Below are 25,775 nucleotides of genomic sequence, written 5' to 3' on the forward strand. Positions count from 1 at the left end.
CCAAAAGAGGGAAAAGGTTCAAGGCATGACAGACACTGGAGGGTGCTTCTGTCTCTTTTGTGCGTTCAATATATAATGAATAAAGGGGGACGGTAGCTTTTAAACTTAAATTTTCTTTCCTTTTTTTTTTTTTTTTGAGAGATTTTCACTGTAGGGCGTGTGCGCTCGCCAGACAGACAGAGAGAGACATAGAGACAGAAAGCGAGAAATCACCCCCCAGGCGGGATGACCACGCCGGAATCCTTTCTCCTCCATTCTCCTCTCGGGATCTTGGGCACGCACGCACACGCACCCGGCGTGAGTTTTAAGCCACCGGGTCCGGGACACGAACCGCGGTCGACTACGTGGGAGTCCAGCGACATAGCCATTACGCTAACTGCTGGTTCCCTTAAACTTAAGTTTTGAGTGCATGAGAAGTAATTATTTTTAAAAAATAGTTGAGCAGAGGTCAGTAGTTGGCTTGGTGGTTAAGACGTTGGACTCCCACAAAGCTAACCTCCGTTGGAGTCCCATACTTGGCAGCTGGAAAATGACGCTGGGTGGGTGTGCCTGCGTGCCCAAAATCCCAGAAGGGAGGAGAAGGGATTGCGGCATGGCCATCCCCCTTGGAGGGTGATTTCCCACTTTCCCTCTCGCTGTCTCTCTCCAGGTAGCATAGGCACTCTGTGGCAAAAACCTTTAAAAAGAAGAAAAAGAAAAGAAAGTTATGCTAGGTACTATGCAGAGGATGCCAGATCTCATAAGGGTGACCAGGGTTTTAGTCTCAAACCCACAGACTTGAAAAAAAATCCCAGGTATATGTGTTTGCCTAGGATCCTGACGCAGTGGAAGATTGGAAGCAAAAGGATTGTGGCATGCCCAGGTCCCTTGAGGAATTCTGTTTCATGCCTCCCCCCATTAAAAAGAATAATTGGACCTGCAGATGGCATAATGGTTAAGACAACTGGGCTGTCATGTGGCTTATTGTGGTTCAAGTTCTGACCTGGTTGCTTGAAACTCAGGCCATTCACATGTGCATGGGAGCACAAAATCCTGAGAGGAGAGTGGAGAAGAAGGGATTACTGTGTGGTTATCCTCCTTCCCCTCACCTCTGGGCAGGGGGGATAATTTCTCTCTTTCTTTCACCATCTCTGTCTCTTTGGAGAGCACATCCTATAGCAAAAGTCTCTTTCCCCTGACCAAGAAAAAAAAAGAATAATCAAGGGATCAGCAGTTGGCGTAATGGCTATGTCGCTGGACTCCCACGTAGTTGACTGCAGTTCGCGTCCTGGACCCAGTGGCTTAAAACTCACGCCAGGTGCATGTGCGTGCATGCCCAAGATCCCGAGAGGAGAATGGAGGAGAAGGGATTGTGGCGTGGCCATCCCCCCGGGGGGTGATTTCTCGCTTTCTGTCTCTCTGTCTCTGTCTGGCGAGCGCACGCGCCCTATAGCAAAAACTTCTCAAAAAAAAAAAAAAAAGAATAATCAAAGTACACAGACTGAAAATATGAATACCTGTGTTTCCACAGTTGCCCTACCCATCTTAAGAACTATATTGTGATTTTGAAGTCGTTTGGGTAGCTCTCCTTGTTCCGGTCTTTCCCTTCCCTCTTGGAAATAATAACTATTCTTAAATCTCTGCTATGCTTTTTAGTGTGATCCACAACGGCTATACGGTTCCATTGTGCATCATTACAAACTTTGTACTAGTTCTTGTGTATCTGTGGAGGATACATTCCAAGACCCCTGGATGCCTGCAAGACAGTACCAAACCCTGTATAATACTGTGTGTTTTTCTTTTTTATTTCTTTTTGGAGAAATTTTTGCTATAGGGCACATGCGCTCACCAGAAAGTTAGACAGAAAGTGAGATATCACCCCTCTGGGAGATGGCCACACCTCAATCCCTTCTCCTCCATTCTTCTCTTGGGGGTCTTGGGCACGCACGCACACACGCCCGGTGTGACTTTAAGCTGCCGGGTCTGGGACTTGAACCATGGTTGACTACACAGGAACCCAGCGACATAACCATTACGCCAACTGCTGATCCCAATACTGTGTGTTTTTCTATACATATGTATAGAAAACTTTACCATGTATATACATGGTAAAGTTTAATTTCTAATTTAGGCACAGTAAGAGATTAACTAATAATAAAATAGAACAGTTACAACAATATAACAAAAATTATGGGATGTCATTTCTCTCACCCAAAATACCCTATTGTGCCATATTCACCTATTTTTGGACCTCAGTTGATTGACCATGAGTAACCGAAACCTTGAAAACAAAGCTGTGGATAAGACAGGGCTACTGCAAATGGAATCCTATTTATGCATTCTGTCAATTGCTTTTTTTGCTCAATAGTATATTCCTGGGATTACTCATATTTGTATAAGGCTGTGGTCTGTGGTTTAGATAGTCTTCTTAGTTGGACTTGTTCTATCTTTGTCTTTTTCTGTAAGCCAGGTGTCCACTATACTGAGGTAGCACTGGTGGCATTTTTGTACCACCATTTCACCTCTTTTTGCTCTCCTTCTAGCCCTTTGGTATCCATTTCTGTGCTTTCTCCACTGTCTTTTTTACTTGAGGGCCATGCCCACGTTAGCTCGTGAGGCTCATTTGACTGTTGCAATTGCTGAAGTCTATTGACATTTCTTGACAGCTTTATGAATTTATTGTGGTTTTGATGTTACGTGATGAATATAAAACCGAATGACTCGGGCCAGCTGGTGATGTGCTGGTTGAGGCAGCTGGATCCCACATGGCCTACTATACAGTTCAAGTCCTGAATCTTGAGCTTGAGAACATGCTGGGTGTACTTGCATGCATGCCCAAAATCTCAAGAGGAGAATGAAGGAGAAGGGATTGCAGTGTGGGCATTCCCCCAGGGGGCTGCTTTTTCACTTTCCCTCATTTCTGTCTCTCTCTGGTGAGCAAGTTAAACAACAACATAATAAAATAATTTTTACTGAAATGATTAAAATATTGATTAAAGAATACTTTTAGTGGCTTTGACTTTTTTGTCTATTTCTTGATTTTTTTTCTCTTTTGTTTTTTTCTTCACCCACATTTTTTTGCAATATGATGTTAGTAGATTTCTGACCATCAGAGCTGTCCACCAGGAGTGAGCTGGCAAAGCAGCTTTTCTGTCCTAATACTGAGGAACTGATTGGTGCCATGAAGGTCTTCTGCGGGCGGGCCAATCCGACCACAGGATCTGTGGAGTGGCTGGAGGAAGATGAGCACTATGATTACCACCAGGAGATTGCAAGGTAATAGGGCTGCTTCACAGTGCTGATTTGAAAGGAAGCACCTCATACTCCAATCCGGGACTAGGCTGTCACCCAGTGCCTTTGATCAGAGGGGATGAATCATAGCCAGGTCTGCTCAGCCAGACAGATATGTGTGGGAGTTGGTCAAATTCATGCCTGTTTGGAGTATCAGAAGTCATGTAACAGCTTTACCAGAGTCTCACAGGATCTGCTTACTAAAACTAAGGGGACCCAAGCTTCAGTAGTAGTAGAGTTTATGAAACTTAATCATTTGCTTATGTCATTGAAGTGGTGACACAGTTAGCATATGGTTAAATTTTTATGAATGATGGAGCCAGCAGGTGGCTTGGTTAAGGTGCTGGACACACCCACATGGCTGACCATGGTTCGAGTCCTGGACCTGGTGGCTTGCTTTCTCACTTTCTCTCTGGTCAGATTAAAATAAATGAATGAATAAATAAAAATAAATAATTCTTTTTAAGAAAATTCCATGAATAAATAAAGTAAAAACTTTGATTTCCTCCTTGGAAGGAATGTTTAAAAATATATGAGCTGCTATTATTTAGCAATCATTAGGCACATTCAATACGTCGGCACTGGGGATATGGTTTCCATCCTCATGAAAATACAGTTTTCTGGAAGAAACAGACATATAAAAAAATTATAGCACATTGAGATAAAGGCCCCTGAAAATATGCACAGAAGGTTATGGAAGTGGAAAGAAATAGTTAGACTAGGGAAGCCAGCAGGTGGTGTGGTGGTTGAGGTGCTGGACTCCCGTGTGGCCAACCATGGTTCAAGTCCTAGACCTGGTGGTTTGCTTTCTCACTTTCTCTTTTTCTTTCTTCCTCTCTTGTGAGTACACATGTCCTGCATCAAATTGAAAAATAATAATAATGATAATGATACATAAAATTAAATAAAAATTATTTAAAAATTTAAAAAAGAAACAGGCTGAGGGTAAGTGAGGGGGCATTTCTTAAATGTAAAGGGAGAGAAATTAAAGTCTGAGCTGGGGTGGGGAGAGGTTGGTGGGTGCATGTAAACTTCCAGGTAGGCAGGTTTGGGGAATGGCTGGCAGTTCAGCGTGGCTGGAGTATGGTGCAAAAGTAGGACTGGTGAGAGCGGCTGCTGAAAATGTAGGCAGAGGTTATGTAAAGACTGTGACAAAATACAGGAAGAGGAATGTGAGTTTAAGTCCAGGCACTACCACTTTTTTTGTTGTTTTTTAAATAGGTTTTTGCCATAGGGCTCATGTATTTGCCAGAGAGAGACAGTAAGAGACAGTGAGAGAGAAAGTAAGAAATCATTCCCCCAGAGGGGAACTTTGCAGTTCCTTCACCATTTTCCTTCTGGGATTTTGGGTTTGTGTGCATATGTATCCAGCATGATTTTCAGGCCTCTCTGGCTCCAGGACTTGAACTGCAGTTGGCCGTTTTGGAGTCCAACACTTTGATCACCACACCACCTGCTGGCCCCATGTGCTACCATTTCTTAACTCTGCGATGTTGGCAGAGCTACTTAATCTCTCTGAGTCTCCATATAATAATATATGCTGTAATATAACGTACATTTCTCTATGTAGTACCTTTATCTTAGGGTTGTTTGATGATTGAATCAAATACAGTGTCAGAATAAGGGCTCAGGGAACAAGCAGTTACCGTAATGGTTATGTTGCTGGACTCCCACGTAGTTGACCGCGGTTCGCGACCCGGACCCGGTGGCTTAAAACTCACGCCGGGCACGTGTGCATGCATGCCCAAGATCCTGAGAGGAGAATGGAGGAGAAGGGATTGCGGTGTGACCATCCCCTCTAGGGGGTGATTTCTCTGCCTTTGATCAGAGGGGATGAATCATAGCCAGGTCTGCTCAGCCAGACAGATATGTGTGGGAGTTGGTCAAATTCATGCCTGTTTGGAGTATCAGAAGTCATGTAACAGCTTTACCAGAGTCTCACAGGATCTGCTTACTAAAACTAAGGGGACCCAAGCTTCAGTAGTAGTAGAGTTTATGAAACTTAATCATTTGCTTATGTCATTGAAGTGGTGACACAGTTAGCATATGGTTAAATTTTTATGAATGATGGAGCCAGCAGGTGGCTTGGTTAAGGTGCTGGACACACCCACATGGCTGACCATGGTTCGAGTCCTGGACCTGGTGGCTTGCTTTCTCACTTTCTCTCTGGTCAGATTAAAATAAATGAATGAATAAATAAAAATAAATAATTCTTTTTAAGAAAATTCCATGAATAAATAAAGTAAAAACTTTGATTTCCTCCTTGGAAGGAATGTTTAAAAATATATGAGCTGCTATTATTTAGCAATCATTAGGCACATTCAATACGTCGGCACTGGGGATATGGTTTCCATCCTCATGAAAATACAGTTTTCTGGAAGAAACAGACATATAAAAAAATTATAGCACATTGAGATAAAGGCCCCTGAAAATATGCACAGAAGGTTATGGAAGTGGAAAGAAATAGTTAGACTAGGGAAGCCAGCAGGTGGTGTGGTGGTTGAGGTGCTGGACTCCCGTGTGGCCAACCATGGTTCAAGTCCTAGACCTGGTGGTTTGCTTTCTCACTTTCTCTTTTTCTTTCTTCCTCTCTTGTGAGTACACATGTCCTGCATCAAATTGAAAAATAATAATAATGATAATGATACATAAAATTAAATAAAAATTATTTAAAAATTTAAAAAAGAAACAGGCTGAGGGTAAGTGAGGGGGCATTTCTTAAATGTAAAGGGAGAGAAATTAAAGTCTGAGCTGGGGTGGGGAGAGGTTGGTGGGTGCATGTAAACTTCCAGGTAGGCAGGTTTGGGGAATGGCTGGCAGTTCAGCGTGGCTGGAGTATGGTGCAAAAGTAGGACTGGTGAGAGCGGCTGCTGAAAATGTAGGCAGAGGGTATGTAAAGACTGTGACAAAATACAGGAAGAGGAATGTGAGTTTAAGGTCAGGCACTACCCCTTTTTTTTTTGTTGTTTTTTAAATAGGTTTTTGCCATAGGGCTCATGTATTTGCCAGAGAGAGACAGTAAGAGACAGTGAGAGAGAAAGTAAGAAATCATTCCCCCAGAGGGGAACTTTGCAGTTCCTTCACCATTTTCCTTCTGGGATTTTGGGTTTGTGTGCATATGTATCCAGCATGATTTTCAGGCCTCTCTGGCTCCAGGACTTGAACCACAGTTGGCCGTTTTGGAGTCCAACACTTTGATCACCACACCACCTGCTGGCCCCATGTGCTACCATTTCTTAACTCTGCGATGTTGGCAGAGCTACTTAATCTCTCTGAGTCTCCATATAATAATATATGCTGTAATATAACGTACATTTCTCTATGTAGTACCTTTATCTTAGGGTTGTTTGATGATTGAATCAAATACAGTGTCAGAATAAGGGCTCAGGGAACAAGCAGTTACCGTAATGGTTATGTTGCTGGACTCCCACGTAGTTGACCGCGGTTCGCGACCCGGACCCGGTGGCTTAAAACTCACGCCGGGCACGTGTGCATGCATGCCCAAGATCCTGAGAGGAGAATGGAGGAGAAGGGATTGCGGTGTGACCATCCCCTCTAGGGGGTGATTTCTCGCTTACTGTCTCTATGTCTCTCTCTGTCTGTCTGGCGAGCACACGCGCCCTATAGTGAAAACCTCTCCAAAAAAAAAAACAAAAGAAAAAAAGAATAAGGGCTCAGAAATGACACTTAATTGGCTTTTGTTTTTCTTTTTTTGGAGAGGTTTTTGCTGTAGGGTGTGTGAGCTCGCCAGAAAGACAGAGAGAGACAGAGAGACAGAAAGCAAGAAATCAACCCCGCCCCCCCCCCCAGGGGGGATGGCCACACCGCAATCCTTTCTCTTCCATGCTCCTCTTGGGATCTTGGGCATGCACAAGCGCCCGCTGTGAGTTTAAGCCATCGGGTCCGGGACTCGAACCGTGGTCGACTACATGGGAGTCCAGTGACATAGCCATTACGCTAACTGCTGGTCACTTAATTGGCCTTTTTGAGCCACTCTTTTTCTGTTATTTCATGCCTGCTTCTAGTTCTCAGGAGTGTACTTTTGCTTTTACTTAATAAACTACCTTTTTCTTTAAAAAAAGAAATAAAAAGACACTTTATTTCTAAAGATTTGGACGTAATTTGCTGAGTGAGAGAATGAACGGGAGAGCAGTGTGGGAAGTGGGTTGGAAGGAGAGGAGATATTTTGGGTGGGAATGGCAGTCCCAAAGCAGAGGCATTAAAGGGAGTAGAAGGTGGAGACACCTTAAGGGAACTCGAGATTGATAACTCACTAGATGCAGTGATGGAAAGAGAGAGAAAATTCAAGAAGCACCAAGAACTCTAGTCAGAATGATGAGCGGGGTGGAGCTGTGGTTCTATAAGAGGGAAAACACAGAAGGACTATGAGGTGTTGCGAGGGAATGGTGTTGGAGATGAAGCTTTTGGGTTTGGGCATCCAGGTAGCTCATTTTGACACTACCAGGGGTTTTCAGATTCATGAATGACTGTGGTCAACAATATGTATCAGGGGCCAGCTGGTGGTGTAATAGTTAAGGTGGCTAGATTCCACATGGCTGGCTGGGGGATTATAGTCCTGGACCTGAAAGCTTGAAAAACATGCTGGACACATGTGTGCTTGCCCAAAATGGAGGGGAAGAGATTGCAGCGTGGCTAGTGGTCAGCCCCCTGGGGATGATTTCTCACTTTCTTGCTTTCTCTATCTCTATCTCTTTCCAACAAGCACATGTGCCCTATAGCAAAAACTTATATATACATACACACACACACAACACATGTAAATACATAATATATTAAATACACACCACACATTACATATATGTGTACATGATATATTTTATATATGTGCACATGTGTGTATATGTATGTATGCATGCATGTATGAACCAGCAGATGGCATAATGTTTAGATTACCACGTAATGCTAGATTCCCATGTAGTAGACCATGGTTTGAATCCCTGACCAGTGGTTTGAAACTCATCCTGGGTACATGTGCATGTGTGCCCAAAATCCCAAGAGGAGAATGGAAGAGAAGAGATTGTGACATGCCCATCCTCCCTGGAAGGGTGATTTCTCACTTTGTTTCTCTGGCGAGCACATGTGCTCTATAGCAAAATATCTCTTTAAAAAACACACACAAATAAATTGGGTCTGAGTAGTTCATGAGGAGGAAAATATATCCTGTGTAGCATGATCAGGATGGCTGTAGAATTCTTGTGATAGGGCATTTTGAGTTCTGAGAACATCTTTCTCGTAGATGTTTTTCTGTAATACTGGAGGACAGCTTGGAACTCTATTGAAATCACTTAAAATGGAAGACACGTTTTTTCCATCTGATTTAGGAATGCATGACTACTGTCATGTGGTGATATATATTATTATTAGCAAAGGTTCTGACTTGTCTCTTTTTTTCTTTAGGTCATCCTATGCAGATATGCTACATGATAAAGACAGAGTAAGTATAAAAGAAAACCATCATCTTTCTTTTGGTGTTTCCTTATTTCCTTTGAGAGTGAGAGAAATAGAGGCAGCAACCCCTTTCAGGGTCTTGACATCACAGTTCACCCCCAGCCAGTCCCAGATCATAGGCACACCACATTCCTGATGTACCCAGGGAGGTCTCAGGATGTGCACCCAGAACCCTCCCATGTTGGTCGGCACTGCAGGGTCACATTTTACCACCATGCCACTTGCCGGCCCCGTTTTGTTTTGTTTTTTAAATTATGATTTCTGGTTTACATATTTTTGGTGTATATCTTTAAAAGGTATGGTATGGGTTTAAAGGCTGCATGCAGTATAATAATCAGATCATGGAAATACACATATTCATCTTCATCATTGATCACTACATTATTTTATTTTTAAAGAATTATTTACTTGGGAACCAGCAGTTAGCGTAATGGCTATGTCGCTGGACTCCCACGTAGTCAACCGCGGTTCGCGTCCCGGTCCCGGTGGCTTAAAACTCACGCCGGGAGCGTGTGCGTGTGTGCCCAAGATCCCGAGAGGAGAATGGAGGAGAGGGGATTGCGGCGTGACCATTCCCCCCTGGGGGGTGATTTCTCACTTTCTGTCTCTATGTCTCTCTCTGTCTGTCTGGCGAGCGCACGCGCCCTATAGTGAAAATCTCTCAAAAAAAAAAAAAGAATTATTTACTTAATTCTGTCTGTCATCGTCTTTTTTTTTTTTTTGGAGAGGTTTTTGCCATAGGGCACATGTGCTCGCCCGACAGAGAGAGACAGAGAGACAGAAAGCGAGAAATCACCCCCCCGGGGGGATGGCCATGCCACAGTCGCTTCTCCATTCTCCTCCTGGGATTTAACTGCAGGTCCCCATCATTATTATTTTTTAAAAGTTTGACCAGAGAGAGACAGAAAGAGAGAAAGGGAAAGCGAGAAAGCAAGCCACCAGGTCTGAGATGCAAACCGCGGTCTGCCATGTGGCAATCTAGCGCCCCTAACCACATGCCACCTGCCAGCCCCTTTTTTTTGTTTTTCTTTTCTTATTTTTCATACATTTGACTTGCAAAGAGAGTTTACCCAACATGAAATACACCTCAGACCAGTTGATCATTATATTATTAAAACGAGTAGGGGCACTGGCAGGTGGCGTGGTATTTAAGGCTCTGGACTCCCACATGGCCAACGTGGTTCGAGTTCTGGACCCAGCAGCCTGAAACTCATGCTGGTTGCCTGTGTATGTGTGCCCAATATCCCAGGAAGAGAATGTGGAGAAGGGATTGCAGTGTGGCCATTCCCTGTTGGGGGTTATTTCTCACATCTTATTGTCTCTCTCTGCCGAGTACATGTGCCCTATGGCAAAAACCTTATCAAAAACAACCCCCCAAAAATGAGTGGGTATACTGACTGATCTCCATGATCTGCTCTGGGTGGCCATTTTCTGATGACATGTTTCATCTCTCATAGTCAGTTTGTGATTTTTTTTTTTTTTTTTTGGAGAGGTGTTTGCTACAGGGCATGTGCACTTGCTGAAGAGACTGAGAGACAGCGAGAAATCACCATCCAGGGGGCTATAGTCATACTGTAGTCCCTTCTACATACTCCTCTTGGAAATTTGGGCATGCATGCACAACGCACCCGGCATGAGTTTCAAGCTGCTGGGTCCGAGACTCAAACTGTGGTCGCTCACGTGGGAATCTAACACCTTAATCACTATGCCACCTGTTGGCCCTCAGTTTTTGATTTTAAAGTCAAATCTAGTGGTCACTAGTAAAAGATTCCTGTATTTCGTATAATGCATGTGGTGGTTATCATACAACTACATTTCAGCTTTTCTCTCAATTTGTGTTTTGTTTTAAAGCTAATTTTTTAATTTTTTTGAGAGAGAGAGGTAGGAGGGCACATAGGTACTCACGCTGCAGTCCTCCTGCCACTAGCCCTGCAGCCACCTGGATGGTAGGTGTTCCTGGCATGTTGAGGTAACCCCATGTTGACCCCAGAGCTTTCCCACATGGTCTCCAGCTGGTACAGCAGTCTCTCTGCTCTCTGTGCCTCTGCAGCTGCCAACATGACTGTGCCTCACGTTTGTGTTTGATCTGAATTTTCTTTGGTTTGAGCTATAGAGCTTAGGATGGTTAGCAGCCTAGAATTCCCTTGGGTCCCAGAGTACTTGCGTAATGTGTTCCACATAGATTATCCCGAAGCTGGGAGACCTGAAGAGAAGGTGTAAGGTGAAGTCTAAGAGCTGAGCAGGTCAAGGTGGGAGAGGAATCAGGACATGTGTGAGGATGGTCACGTGGCTGTCGGTGGGGGTCTCCTTTCCTCATCCCTGATGAACTCTGCTCAGCTGCTTTCTTGGAAGCACCATGACCAAAGTACCTTCTTAGCACCTTGAGTGCGTAGCTTACCAAAGGGTCAAGGTGCCTCCTTATTTTTCATCAGATGTCTAAATGTCTTTGCTAAGCTCTGAGGAATTGGAGAATATGAGAAGTGAATATTCTTGACAGTTGACTAATCCTCTGAAGCTTAACGATTTTGGCTTCTTATTGGACTCTTAGAGCTGCGAGCTTCTTCATTTGTCCTTCCTGGGGCATGCATGCACATTTGCCTGGTGTGTTTCTCAAGCCAGCAGGTCTGGGATTCAAACTGCATGGTTGACTGTGTAGGATCCAGATGCCTTAACCACAAGGCTATGGAGCTGGTCTCTACCTTTAGTTACTTTCAACAGAAAGGTCACAGTACCTATTTTGCCACACTGTTACAGGTGAAAGATGTTATCGATGTTATCTGTTACTAAAGACTTGAATTAAAGACCTTTAAGATGTTGGACCAGCAGATGGTGTATTGGTTAAATCACTGGACATAGTCAACTGCAGTTTGAGTCCTGGACTCAACAGCTTAAAACTCATGCTGGGCATCTGTGTGCACGTGCCCAAAATTCTAAGAGGAGAAGGAATTGCAGCATGGCCATCCTCCTGGGGGGTGATTTCTTGCTTTCTGTCTCTCCGGCAAGCACACGTACTATATAGCAAAAATATCTTAGGGGGAAAAAAAGGCCCTTAAGATGCAAAGAGATTGTTTCTGAAGAGGAATATACTTTTTCTTTTTTTCCCAACGTTTTTGCCATGTACAGAGATAGAGGGAAAGTGAGAATCATTCACCATGGGGGATGGCCATGCTGCAATCCCTTCTCCTTCATTCTCCTCTTGGGATTTTGGGCATGCATTGCAGAAGTGCCTGGTGTGAGTTTCACGCCACCAGGCCCAGGATTCAAACCATGGTTGACCACATAGGAATCCAGTGCCTTAACCACTATACCACCTGCTCGGCCCAGAGGGATATACATTTTAGAGAGGAAAGCTGTGTAACTTAAAGTCCAATAAGGAGAACAAAAGCCGCATTTTATGTGACTGCTGAGGGAATTTAAGGAGTTGGTTACCCAGGATTGAGAAAACCTAGGTCACCCAGTGGCAATATTGCAGGGAGCAGTTACTCCACCAAGGGCTGAGAAACAAGAATATTAGGTTTTCAGAGCCGAGAAGTGGGGAGGGGAGGTCCCAAGGAGCTGGTGCTCAGAGCTCTGAGAGGGCTTATTGCTTGGCAGTGGCTAGAGGGATTACTGTTGCTCCAAAGGGGCCTGAGGAGGCTGAATATGGGAGAGGTGGGAGAAGCCAATATCTGGAGCTGGCTGCCTCTGCTGGGAGAGCTCTGGTGAGTGCAGCAGCCATACAGGAAGGAGCAAGCTTTCTCTTTCCTACCTTCCAGTTGCCCTAATGACTGAACCTGATGACTACAAAGAGGAGCACGTGCTTGGCGAGCCCCAGCCCCAGTGTCACTGGGCAGAGGATAGGAGTGAATGTGGAGGGGGAGACAATTGTTTACTAAAGGACAAGAGGCTAGCCTGGTGCTCTTGGAGTCCTGCAAGGCCTAACCAACTCAACCTGCCAGTACCATTCCTCAAGGGGCCAGAAAAGCTGTGGGGTAATGAGTGGTACCATGGCTGCCAGTGGTGACTCTAGAGCTTCACTTGTGGTAACTGCTATTTCTCTCATTCTCTTAGAACATAAAATATTATCAGGGTATTCGGGCAGCTGTGAGCCGGGTGAAGGACAGAGGACAGAAGGCTGTGGTCCTTGACATTGGCACTGGCACGGGGCTGTTGTCCATGATGGCCGTCACGGTGGGTGCCGACTTCTGCTATGCCATAGAGGTGAGCTACCCCCTTCAAGTAAGTGTGTGACCTGTGACTTGTGTGGGAACTCCCCTCTGCCCGTGCACTTTCCCTACCTGCTCATCCTCACACTTAGGAGTACCCCCTCCTCACTCCGTGCCCAGCACAGGGCCAGGTTCTGAGCATATCGGAGATGAGTCAGACACAGCTCCTTCCTCCAGGAGCTCTTTTCTCCTGTGGCTGCATGTCACAGTCACCGAGGAACTGGGGAACCTTTAAAACTACCGATGCCTAGTTTTCCCTCCACTCTCAGAACGGGATGTGGCCTGGGCTTTGAGATTGTTGACTGTACAGCTTGAAAAGCATTCCCTTTCATGTCCCCACAGAGTTGACTGTCTTGTCATATTCACCAATCTGTTATTTTCTTTACTAAAACTTAAAACTTTTTTTCCCTGAAATATAAATAATGCATACTATTGTGGGAAATTTAGTAAATACAAAATAAAAATAATATGGTAACGGCCAAAATAACCACTGTTAATTTTGGCATATTCTGCCAAGCTTTGGTTGAGGGGAGGACACATGTATTTAAATATTTTCTTGTACAGAATTGGGATTATGTGGTGATTAAGTGGGAAATTACAGACCCCAAAAGTAATGGGTGTAAACCAGATGGAAATGTTTTGTTTTCTTACGTAAAGTCCAGAGGTCAGGGGTCCAGAGTATTTTGCTCAGGTTCCTTCCAGCTCCCCATCTCATCACATTGTTCCTCATCCTCATGGTCTAGTAAGGTGGACATTTTATAGACTGAGGAAATACCACATGTGTCATCTATAGTCTTGCAAAGGATACATGGTAGAAAAAAAAAAATCCAGTAGTAGATTTAGCCAAATTTTAGAGGACTTCAGTACCACAGTAGAGTTTTAGTTCTACTGTTTTGAGTTAGTTTTTTTTTTTTTTTTTCAGTTGCTAGAGGGCATGCGCCTGCCAGAGGAAGAAAAAGCACTCCTAGTGGAGCATGGTCGTACCACATACCCAGTGTATTTTTCTTTTTCTTTTTCTGTTTTAGTTTTTGGCCATAGGGCATCTACGCTTACTGGAAACAGACAGTGAGAGGGAAAGTAAGAAATCACGCCTGGGGAGATGGCCAGGCCACAACACCTTCTCTATTCTCCTCTTGGAATTTTGGGCACACATGCATGCATACGCACCCGGTGTGATTTTTAAGCCACTCTGGGACTTGAACTGTGACTGACCACGTAGAAATTCAGTGCCTTAACCACAGCACCACCTGCTGCTCCCAATCCAGTGTGTTTTTCAAGTCTGTGGGGCTGGGACTCAAATCGTGGTTAGCCATGTGGGATCTGTTCCATTGCATGGTACCCAACTACTGTGCTGCTGGACCAGTTCAAAGCTAGATGTTCTCAGCCCGAGACAAGACTATTAGATGTGAGATCTCTGTGAAAGTCTTGGGATTTTGTGTGTGAGAAAGATTAAGCAGTTGTCTCAAGGTTTTATAAAAAGGATTAAGAGCCATTCTGCCTTTTGGGTGAACAACTGAGTTTTTGCACATTCAAAGAAATGTGTGTTTAGGATGGTCACCGTGATAGCCTTCAAATACATTTTGTTTTCCTTATTTAATAAAAGAGAAACAAAATTAAGACTTAGAGAGATTAAAGATTTATTTAATTCCCACAGCTAGTAAGTGAGAGAGTTAGACCTGAAGACTTGGGGTTCTGGTTCCTAATGATGGTGCTTACTCCACTGTAGTCACTTTGAGGGGAGGTGTGTGTGTGTGTGTGTGTGTGAGTGTAGTTTTTGTTTGTGTGGGTGTCTGGTAGGGCAGCCGTGCCCGTGACTGGTTAGAGGAACTCAGAGGAAGATGCTTACTCCCTGGGGAAGATAATGCATTTAATGCTGGATGTGTTGTCTTTCAGAGGCCATGTCCAAGTCAGAAGCTGATATACTTGGGTGCGTGGATCACTAATTAAATGTAGAAGTGAGAGCATATTATTTTCACGTTCCCATCTCAGTTACCTGGATTTCGAATTCTCTCTCCCAACTCTGGCCTGTGACACTTGGTTCCTTCTTCCCTTTACCTCTTGACATCTTCTGTAGCCTGGTTTTTGCTTTGTGACCACCTGCTTGAACCTCTTCTCTCTCTCTCTCTCTCTTTTTTTTTTTTTTAGGTTTTTGCTCTAGAGCACATGTGCTCACCAGAAAGACAGAGACAGAGGGACAGAAAGCGATAAATCACCCTCCCCCCAAGGGGGATGGCCATGCCGCAACCCCTTGTCCTCCATTATCCTCTCGGGATCTTGGGCATGCACGCCTACACGCCCAGCATGAGTTTAAGCCACTGGGTCCAGGACTTGAACTGCGGTCAACTACATGGGAGTCCAGCAACATAGCCATTACACCAACTGCTGATCCTGAACCTCTTTTCTTTCTGTCTGTGACTTCTCTGTGATGTTCAGTTCTGCGGAGCTGGGTGGCAACAGGAAAGACAGGCCTGAAAGAATGAGCAAGGAAGAACATTTGGCCTCTAGCAGTACAGGTCTCAACCTTTTGAGCATGGCATCTACCTCAGACTGACTCAGCTAAGGCTGTTGTGAGGATGTCCGGGGCTCCTGTTGGCTTCAGGGTTGGTTTCTTTTTTTCTTTTTTTGGAGAGATTTTCACTATAGGGCATGTGCACTTGCCAGACAGAGAGAGAGAGACATAGAGACAGAAAGCGAGAAATCACCCCCCGGGGGGATGGTCACGCCGCAATCCCTTCTCCTCCATTCTCCTCTCGGGATCTTGGGCGCGCACGCACATGCGCCCGGCGTGAGTTTTAAGCCACCAGGTCCGGGATGCGAACTGCGGTCTACTACATGGGAGTCCAGCAACATAGCCATTACGCTAACTGCTGGTTCCCCAGGGTTGGTTTCTTCAGAAGTTCAGGAGTGTTTTTGGACCAGCAGATGGCATAATAGTTACATTGCTGGACTCTCACATAGTTGACTGGTTTGAGTCCTGAACCCTCGGGTTTAAACTCATGCCGGGTGCATGTGTGTGCATGTCTGAAATACTGAGAGGAGAATGGAGGAGAAGGGATTGTGGCGTGGCCATCCTCCCTGTGGGGTGATTTCTCACTTTCTGTTTCTCTGTCTATCTCTGTATCTCTGGTGAATACACGCATTCTATAGGAAAATATCTCTCTCTTAAAAGATAAAAAAAGAAGTTCAGGAGTGTCTGATACCCTGAGTCCTCTGCTCCACCCTTCACACACCATCTTCCTCCCCTGACTGGTGCCTTGTGGTACCAACAGAACTGCGAAGGGCCACTGGGACGTGTCCAGCAGAACAGCGTGGTTCCAGCTTCCTCACTTTCTTTTTCTTTTTTAAGAATGGGAAGAACTTCTCCAGGAATTTCTACCGAGCCTCTCCTCAGTTGCACTGGTCAGAATGGGGTTAGCTGTCATTCCTCATGTTGTCCCTGGCAAGAGGGGTTCAGTTACCCCTAGACAGACAGGTGTGATTTTAAAAGAGTCAGTTCCCACATGCACCACTGCACCTGCCTTGAGGGAATAAGAAGACACAGAATGGATATCGGAAGTCAGCTTCAGGGTTGATTCTTGGTGGTGTTTTGGATGAAGTCTTGGGCTTCTTGGCTGGGCAAAGAGGAGGCAGTGACTGGTCAGAGCCTGAGGAGTCAGGAGGAGGTGGGCGATGGCCAGAAGGCAGCAAGAGTGAGGGGCTGGCCCTGAGGCTGTGATACTTCCAGGGGTGGAAGCAGTGAGAACTGAGGGTTTGAAGCCTTCAAATCATATCTGAAGACATCATGCTTGTCTTGAAATAATTTGATATAAATTATGAAGATTTTTTAAAGTCAAGCACGTATGTATCATTTACAAAAGGACATAGCATTTCCCCTTGATTATAGTAAGAAATATGTGTTCAGGGGTCAGCAGGTGGCATGGTGGTTAAGGCGTTGGCCAACTACACAGCTTGAGTTCCAGACTTGGCAGCTTGGAAAACACACCAGGCACATGTGTGTGCATACTTAAAATCCCAGGAGCATAATGGAGGAGAAGGGATTGCTGCGTATCATCCCCCCAGGGAGTGATGTCTTACTTTCCCTCTCTTTAGTTTGCTCTGTCTCTCCAGTGAGTGCACACTCTTTATAGCAGACTTTAAAAAAATAATAATTATAGGTATATGTTCATGGTAAGAAATGTGAAAATACAGAAAAGGATTAAGAAAAAATGCACATCTTGACATCATGACACTGCCATTTTATTATAGTTCCCCTCAGTGTGTGTGGCCACATGTGAATGTGTTTTAGGCAGTAAAGCAGTTGGAATTGTGGAATCAAAACTGGGTAGTTAGGAAAGTAAGAGTTGGTGGGGGCTCATGTTTAGAGAAGGTTTCAGGGAAGACATCTGGAGAGGGGGGATTCATGCTGTCCTGGGAAAGTTGGTTTGATTGGGCAGGTGTGGTTAGGACTGGGAAGGCTCAGGCTTGCCTCATGAATGGTGAGATCAGCATGGCTGGAGCATTGCTTGTGTGGCAAGACGAAGAGTAAGGCTGGAAAGGTCTGTATTGTGAAGGGCTTCCAGTACTGTAAGGGAATACAGGCAGTGCTCTGCCAGCTGTGGGGACTTGGGATGGTTTTGAGCAGGGTGTTGACCTCACACTTAATTTGACACTGTAACAAACAGCCTTGTCTTCTAGAAAGCCCAGCAGACAGGCGAATTAGTGAGGCAAGTCCCTTTCCTGCCCTTTAGCGCCTTTTAAGCACAACACTGCCATCTACTGTCTTTACTAGTTAGTGCGACCTCCACAGATCTGCACCCTTACTGGGGTGGGCATGAACTCTCACGGGAACTCCTAACCGCAAGTTAGATTTAACTGAATCATATCCTTTATGTTCATTTTCTTGACACGCATTTGGGGAATAAAGTGTTTGAGTTACAAATCATAGGACCAGAATCAAAGATTATCTTGCTAACTTTGGGTGTTAGGATACTTAATTTGTTGTTTATTTTTCCTTGGGTTTGGCTCTAATTTCTAGGTTTTCAAGCCTATGGCTGATGCTGCTGTGAAGATCGTGGAGAAAAATGGCTTCAGTGATAAGATAAAAGTTATCAACAAGCATTCCACTGAGGTGACCATAGGGCCAGGTGAGATCCGGTGTGGGAGGCTTTGCTTGCTTTTTAGGAGAGAAGCAAAGGCTTATTTTAGTTACCTGGAATAAATGCAGGTCACTACAGAGAAAGGTGCCTCTTTGTGTGGTGGCTCTTAGCACAAGTACTTTGCTTTTTCTTGATGTTTATTTTTCCACTAGTTGAAACAAATCACCTGTAACCAGAGTTGGTCAAGTGCAGCAGCAGTGACAGAACCTCCTTTTGCTTTAAGCAAGCTGGAATTCTGGTATGGCTCAATTCTTCAGGGTTCGTCAGACAGAAGTGAACTAAGTTGTAGAAAGCAGTTTTCTTAGTCCTGACCTCTTGCCTCAGCGTATAGCCTCAGAGGTTTCCCGCTATAGCACCGTCTCTGAAGTTTTCCAGAATATTTTTTACAGTCTAGGAGTTCTGATTCAGGCTTCTAAGATTTTGTATGCCTTTGGTACTTGGAGACCAGAGTTGAAAGATTGGTTAAAATACCTTGTGTGGTGAGGTTGTAGATATCACTACTTTTTTTTTGAGAGGTTTTTGCTATAGGGCACGTGAGCTTGCCAGAAAGAGATAGATAGAGAGACAGAAAGTAAGAAATCACCCCCCAGGGAAGATGGTCATGCCGCAACCCCTTCTCCATTCTCCTCTTGGGATCTTGGACATGCACACACACACGCGCCTGGTGTGAGTTTAAGCCAACTACATGGGAGTCCAGCGACATAGCCATTATGCCAACAGCTGGTCCCGGTATAACTATTTTTTAAAAACACAGTATTTTAAAACTGAATCATCTATCTAAGGTCAACATTTCTCTCCCAGTTAAAACATCTTTATGAAGAATCTGAAACATGAACAAAATAAGGGAATAGTGGCCTCTTTATTTTTAAGTCTATTTTTATTCATGCTAAAGAGCGTGTGAGTGCACGTGAGAGATAACAAGAGCACCTCCCAGTGGGGCCCGGTAATCCTGTGTGTGCATGTGTATGTGCCCAGTGTGAAGCCACTGGAGCTGGGATTCAAACCCTTGTGGGCTAGATGAGATCGGGCTTCTTCTGTATATGGCCCAGCTGCCACAGGACTGGCTCTATTTTTAAAACATGACATAAATGTTAAAAAGTCTACAAATCATCATTATGGCATTTAAAAGTCAACATCATTTATTTGGTTTACATAAAAGGAACATACCCAATTCAAGTGCATAATTTGATGAGATTTGACAAATATAGACATGCTTATAACCATCACAATTGAAATAATAACACATCTCCGTCATGCCCCCCAAAAGATTTTTGTGACCCTTTACAGTCAACTTCCCATATTCTTGGTTCCAGGCACCCAGTGATATATTTTCTTACTTATAGACTAGATTTACTTTTCCTAGAATTTTAAGTAGAATAATGGCTTTTGCATCTGCTTTCTTTTACATAGTATATAATGTTCTTGAGACTCGTCCATGTTGTTCTATATAAAAAATTCATTCTTTTCTATTGCTGAGCATCATTCTAGTGTGCATATGTACCATAATTTACTCCTTCACCTATTGATAGGGATAGTTTCTTGGATATCTCTTTACATTCACTGAGCTTTTCTTTTGCAGTGTCTAATCTGTTAAATATGTCTAGTGAATTTTTCATTTCTGGTATTCTATCATTCTAAAACTTCCATTTGATTTTTTTTTTTTTAAAGAAATGTTTGCTATAGAGCACGTGTGTTTACCAGAGAAAGAGAGACAGAGAGTGAGAAACCACCCCCCTGGGGGATGTCCACAAGACAATCCCTTCTCCTCCATTTTCCTCTTGGGATCTTGGACATGCACACACATGTGCCTAGAGTTAGTTTTAAATTGCCTGGTCTGAGACTCGAACCGTAGTCAACTATGTGGGAGTCCAGTGAGGTAACCATTATGCCATGTTCTGGTCCCCCATTTGATTTTTCTAAAAGAATTATTAATTTTATTTATCATTATTTTTGAAAATTTGTTACAGGGCACATGTGCTTACGAGAGAGAGAGGGAGAGAAAGCAAGCCTGTAGGTCCAAGACATGAGGCCAGGTGGGAGTCCAGGGCCCCAACTACCACACCACCTGCTGGCCCCTGATTTTATTTTATTTTTTTTAAGTTTTTATTTATGATAGTGCATGTACATGCACACTTACATTAGATAAAGAAAGAGAAATAGACATACTATGACCCCCTTCCCCCAGGCCTTCAGACCGTCAGCATTCTGGACACTTTCCCATTGAATACTTAACATTTATTTTAACTGTTTTAATGTGCTTATGTTCTGTTTCTACCATGGCTATGTTTCTGGGTTTGTTCTGTTGACTAATTTTTATCCTGGTTTTGGGTCATTTTTTCTTCTTTGTACTTCTATTACGTTTTATTTGGGTGCTGTGGCTATTGGGGATTTTTCATTGTTGCATGCTGGATTTTGTTTTCTTTTTTAATTGCCAGAAGGCATGTGCACTCACTAAAGAGAAAGAGGGAAAGGGAGAAAGCACCGCCCCCAGTGAGGCACAGTCATGCCACAATCCCATCTCCTCCACCTCGCCCTGCCATCAGGACCTTGGGCATGCACATACATCTACCTCTCATGTCTTTCAAGTCACTGTGGCCGAGATTAGAACCATGGGTCGGCCATCTGGCATCTGGCACCCTCAATCAGCAAGCGTGGGGCTGGTCTTGTCTTCCTTTTAAAAAAGCATTGGCATGCAGTAGAGTTGCTTGTAGTTCAGTTTGATCTTTTTAAATTTTTTGGAGAGGTTATTACTATAGGGTGTGTGTGCTCGCTGGAAAGACAGAGATAGACAGAAAGCGAGAAATCACCCCACCAGTTGGGATGGCCACACCGCAATCCCTTCTCCTCCATTCTCCTCTAGGGATCTTGGGCACTCATGCACACGCGCCCGGTGTGAGTTTAAGCCACCGGGTCCGGGACTCAAACCGTGGTCGACTACATGGGAGTTCAGTGACATAACCATTATGTTAACTACTGATCGGTCCCCAGTTTGATCTCTTTAAGGCTTGAAGAAAGGTTAGAATAGCTTAGGATTCCTGACAGTGACTCTACTGACATTCTGGGCCTGATAACTCTTTGCCATGGAAAGCTGCCCTGTGCATTCAGCAGCAGACTCCCAGGACCCCTCTGCAGAGCTCAGAAGCCTTTTTTCTCCTTCTCTGCCCTGCAAGTTCTAGCTGCTTCCACTTCTCTGAACCCTAGTTTCTGGCTGCTTAACTCAGCAGGACTGTTGTGATCTGTTTACTGTGGTCTAGAAAGTTCCTCCTGGCAGAAAGCCAGAGCAGTCATAGTGCTCCCTTGGTCTTCTCTTCTTGAGGGACAAACTGTTGTTGCCTCATGTTCAGCATCTGCAAACCCTGGTTTCACATGTTCTGCCCAGTTTCCTAGTGGGAGGTTAAGTCTGGTCAGAATCACTGGATTATGGCCAGATATGGAGATCATTTACTTTATTATTATTATTATTATTATTTTGGAGAGGTTTTTTTTCGCTATAGGGCGCGTGCGCTTGCCAGCCAGCCAGAGACATAGAGACAGAAAGCGAGAAATCACCCCCCAGACGGGATGGTCACGCTACAATCCCTTCCCCTCCATTCTCCTCTTGAGATCTTGGGCACACACACACATGTGCCCGACATGAGTTTTAAGCCACTGGGTCTGGGATGCGAACCGTGGTCGACTATGTGGGAGTCCAGCGACATAGCCATTACGCTAACTGCTGGTTCCCTTATTATATTTTTTTGAGAGATTTTTGCTGTGTGCTGGAGAGAGAGAGAAAGTGAGAAGTCATCCCCCCAGAGGGGATGGCCACGCTGCAGCCTCTTCTCCTCCACTCTCCTCTTGGGGTTTTAGGCACGTGTGCATGCGCGTCCGTTTTAAGCCATTGGGTCTGGGACTCGGACCGCAGTTGACTATGTGGCAGTCCAGCCATGTAACCATTATGCCATCTGCTGGTCCCGAGATTATTTACTTTGAAAGTTTAGCACTCTCGACAGCACAGAGACTGAACTGCAGAAGCAGCTTTTGCCATGCAGCACTCCTGCCATGACCGTGCCCCGTGCCCTCCTATGGGCTGCGTGGCTCACACACACCTGCATTAGGCAAGACCTTCATGCACTCTTAGTACTTTTCTTTGTAGTATGTACTGCTGCCCCAATAAAATGATTGGATGAGCACATACTTAACTTTTTGTATTGCCACGTAGCTGAGGCAGCATGAAATGAACTCTGCAGATCTTAGTATTCCAATCTGTTATTTTGACATGGCCTGGTACAGAAGGGATTCTATTTGTTTAGGGAGTAGATTGTCACACTTGCTTAGTCCGTAACCCCTTGTAAGTGGAACTTTATTTCTAGTTCCCCAACTTGACAAGTGGCTTCCTTATTGCCAAGTCGGGTGGTCTTCCTTCTGCTTTTCCTAGCAAACCACTGCGGCTTTGGACCTTCTGCCATTCAGTCATTTCTGAAGGGCTCTCTTCCTGGGTGTCAGTGACATCTTTCGATTTTGGTTCTCCTTTGTTGTTTTCTTTCTGTTTCCAAATGTGCATTCTCCAAGGTTCTATTATTATCAGCCCTTTACAAAAATGGTACCTGAATTTATCCCTGGTCTGCAGAAATGGATTACACACTTGTACATTGGGTTCACCCCTCCATCCTGTCTACTTGGAGACACTTACAAAGCTCCTGTCCCTCTCGAGGCCTCCTCTGTACCCTTCTTTATGAGCACTCACATGCTAAATACCAGGCTCTCAGAAATATTTGTTAAAAGTCACTGGATCATAAAGCTTTATTTTGATGAAGCAAATTTGGACAGTAAATTATGTTAAGTCACATAATTGGCTTAAAAATTACTCAGGAGGCAGGATTGGCAGGTCTTGATGACTGTAAGTGACAGAGAGGGAGGAACAAAAAATTCATCTAATGTCTGTTGACTTCCACTGGGTGCTTGACATTTTCCAGGACTTGGGAGACAGTGCTGACAGGACATCAGGGTTCTTGCCCTCCTGGAGCCCAGGTTGCTAAACTCTGGGATTAGGGGGTGCCATTTGTTGAAGCAGAAACCCTGGAGGCAGGAGCAGCTGTGGGGCTGGATGGGGTTAGTCTTGGACGGTGCATTCCAGTTGGAGCTTGGCGTGCTGTCTGGGAGAATGGGTAGGACCACTCAGGAAGGTGGTCTTCATGCCGGGAGATTAAGTCTCTCCATAACCTCCTTCTCACTGTTTGCCTCCACTGAGCACAAGTGTACTTCATGGGAAGGGGACACTGTTTACCTTTGTCCTAACCGCTGTGATACGAGACAGAGCTCATTAGTCCTCTTTTGTAGATGAGGCGACACTGATGGTCATTACTGAGTTCAGGGCTAGAAAGCAAGATGCAGGCCTAGGTCTCTAGGACTCAGGTTCAAGGTCTCCTCACTGTACTCTGTGACCAACTTCAATATAGCTGCCCTTTTTTTAAAAAATTATTTATTTAATTTTATTCATTCATTCATTCTTTTTTTTGGGGGGGGCGGGGGGTGTGTGGTTTGCTATAGGGCATGTGCGCTCGCCGGAAAGACAGAGAGAGACAGAAAGCAAGAAATCACCCGCAATCCCTTCTCCTCCATTCCCCTCTCAGGAGAATTGGGCATGCACGCACACGTGCCTGGCGTGAGTTTAAGCCACTGGGTCTGGGACTCATACCACAGTTGGCTACATGGGAGTCCAGCAACATAGCCATTACGCCAGCTGCTGGTCCCTTCATTCATTCATTCATTCATTCATTTAAATTTGACCAGAGAGAGACAGAGAGAAAGAAAGCCACCAGGTCTGGGACCCGAACTGTGGTCAGCCATGTGGGTGTGTCTAGTTCCTTAACCACCACATCACCTACTGGTCTCCATAATGCTACTGCTTCTTGCATCATCCATGAGACTTGTCCTCTATGCAGAGTAGATGAGTGGGCTTTGTCGGCTTGTAATTGATGAGTCGTTAAACATGTTTATAGTTAATTCTCCATGATGAATAGCCCCTTCCAAAGTCTGTTGTCTCTTGGCTCATTAAAAATTGTAATTGTAGAAGTAACATCATATTACAGAGGTGTCAAAAACAGAGTGAACAAAATAACTCTCTTTAATCCAACAGTCCTAAACCAGCTGTTACTTAGGAGATTGTTTGGTGGCAAAACACTAACTTAATTAAGGAGATTTAATGTGTGGAGTCTGGGGACCCTGAATCTGGGGTCTCAGTTTTAGTAGTTAAAGCCGAACTCAAAGTGACTAGAAAATCAGCGACCTCTTCTCTTTTTCTCTCCCCCTCCCCCCCTCTCCCAAGAGAGGTTTTTGCAGTAGGGTGCATTTGTTCACCAGAGAGACAGACAGAAAGAGAGAAATCACCCCTCGGGGGGATGGCCATGCTACAGTCCCTTCTCCTCCATTCTCCTCTTGGGATTTTGGGCACGCATGCACACGTACTTGGTGTGAGTTTCAAGCTTCCAGGTCTAGGACTCGAATTTGCTGTTGGCCATGTGGGAGTCCAGTGATGTAACCATAATGCCATGTGCTCGTCCTGGTGACCTCTCTTTCTTGTTTTGGTTTTCTCCCTCTCTCTGCAACCTGGAAGTATTTGAAGTACCAACATTCAGTTTTTGCTTTTCAAATAAGTTTTACAAATTTAATAATTGTTTGGTTATATATCTCCAATTACTAATAAGGGTGAAAATTTTGCATGTATTTGACTGATTTCTGTTTTGAATTGTCTTTTTGTTTTGTTTTTTTTGAGAGGTTTTAGCTATAGGGTGTGTGTGCCTGCCAGAAAGACAGAGAGAGACAGAAAGTGAAAAATCACCCCCAGGGGAGATGGCCACGCCACAATCCCTTCTCCTCCACTCTCCTTCCGGATCTTGGGCACACATGCACACGTGCCCAGTGTGAGTTTAAGCCACTGGGTCCGGGACTTGAACCGCAGTCGACTACATGGGAGTCCAGTGACATAGCCATTACTCCATCTGCTGGTCCCTGTCTTTTGGCCTGTTCACAGTTTTATCTTTTTTTTTTTTTTTTTAAATCCCTTTTTCCCTAGAATTAAACATGCAGAAAGGTTGAAGGAGCAGTGTGCAGTGATTACCATGTCCTCTTAACCTAGACATTTTTTTTTTCAGAATTATTTTACTTAACTTCATTTATTAGTATTTTTAATTTGACCAGAGAGAGACAGAGAAAGTGAGAAAGCAAGCCACCTGGTCCAGAACTTGAACTATGGTCAGCCATGTGGGAGTCCAGCCCCTTTAACCACTATACCACCTGCTGGCCCCAGTCAGGACTTTTTAGTTGGTAGCATTTTGCCATAATTCATGGAAAATGTGTATCATGAAAAAACACGCATGGATTTCAAAATGTTTACACAAAAATAAACTCATTTTATTAAACTCATGTGCTTACTCTAAATAAAGAAAGAAAAAGGAGATTTGTTCATTCCTTAATGTTAAGCTAGTTCATAACAACTACTGTCTCCCCTCCACTAGGATGGAAAATTATCTTCAGGGCCAGTCAGGTGGTGTGGTGGTTAAGGCGACTGAATCCCACATGGCCAAGTATGTGATTTAAGACCCAGACTGGCGACTTGAGAAACACGCTAGGTGCCTGTGTGTGTGTGACCAAAATCCTGAGAGGAAAATGGAACAGAAGGGATTGCAGTGTTGCCATCCCCTCTGGGGGCTGATTT

At 44.5% G+C, this 25,775-nt stretch overlaps 1 protein-coding gene across 2 annotated transcripts in view; it reads left to right on the forward strand.

The window, feature by feature from the left end:
* PRMT7 (protein arginine methyltransferase 7) overlaps window positions 1-25,775 on the forward strand; it is a 45,642-nt gene that overhangs the window by 629 nt on the left and 19,238 nt on the right. The window contains exons 2-5 of one of the 2 annotated variants that reach the window (XM_006156910.3): window positions 3,078-3,255; window positions 8,689-8,725; window positions 12,790-12,939; window positions 17,959-18,067. In XM_006156910.3, the coding sequence (XP_006156972.1) occupies window positions 3,161-3,255; window positions 8,689-8,725; window positions 12,790-12,939; window positions 17,959-18,067 (391 nt within the window). In that variant the 5' untranslated portion in view covers window positions 3,078-3,160. Of the gene's footprint in view, window positions 1-3,074; window positions 3,256-8,688; window positions 8,726-12,789; window positions 12,940-17,958; window positions 18,068-25,775 lie in introns of both variants that reach the window. The other variant, XM_006156911.3, reaches the window with a different exon arrangement.

Source organism: Tupaia chinensis, unplaced genomic scaffold (genome assembly GCF_000334495.1).
Source record: "Tupaia chinensis unplaced genomic scaffold, TupChi_1.0 Scaffold000523_1, whole genome shotgun sequence".
Taxonomy (NCBI): domain Eukaryota; kingdom Metazoa; phylum Chordata; class Mammalia; order Scandentia; family Tupaiidae; genus Tupaia; species Tupaia belangeri.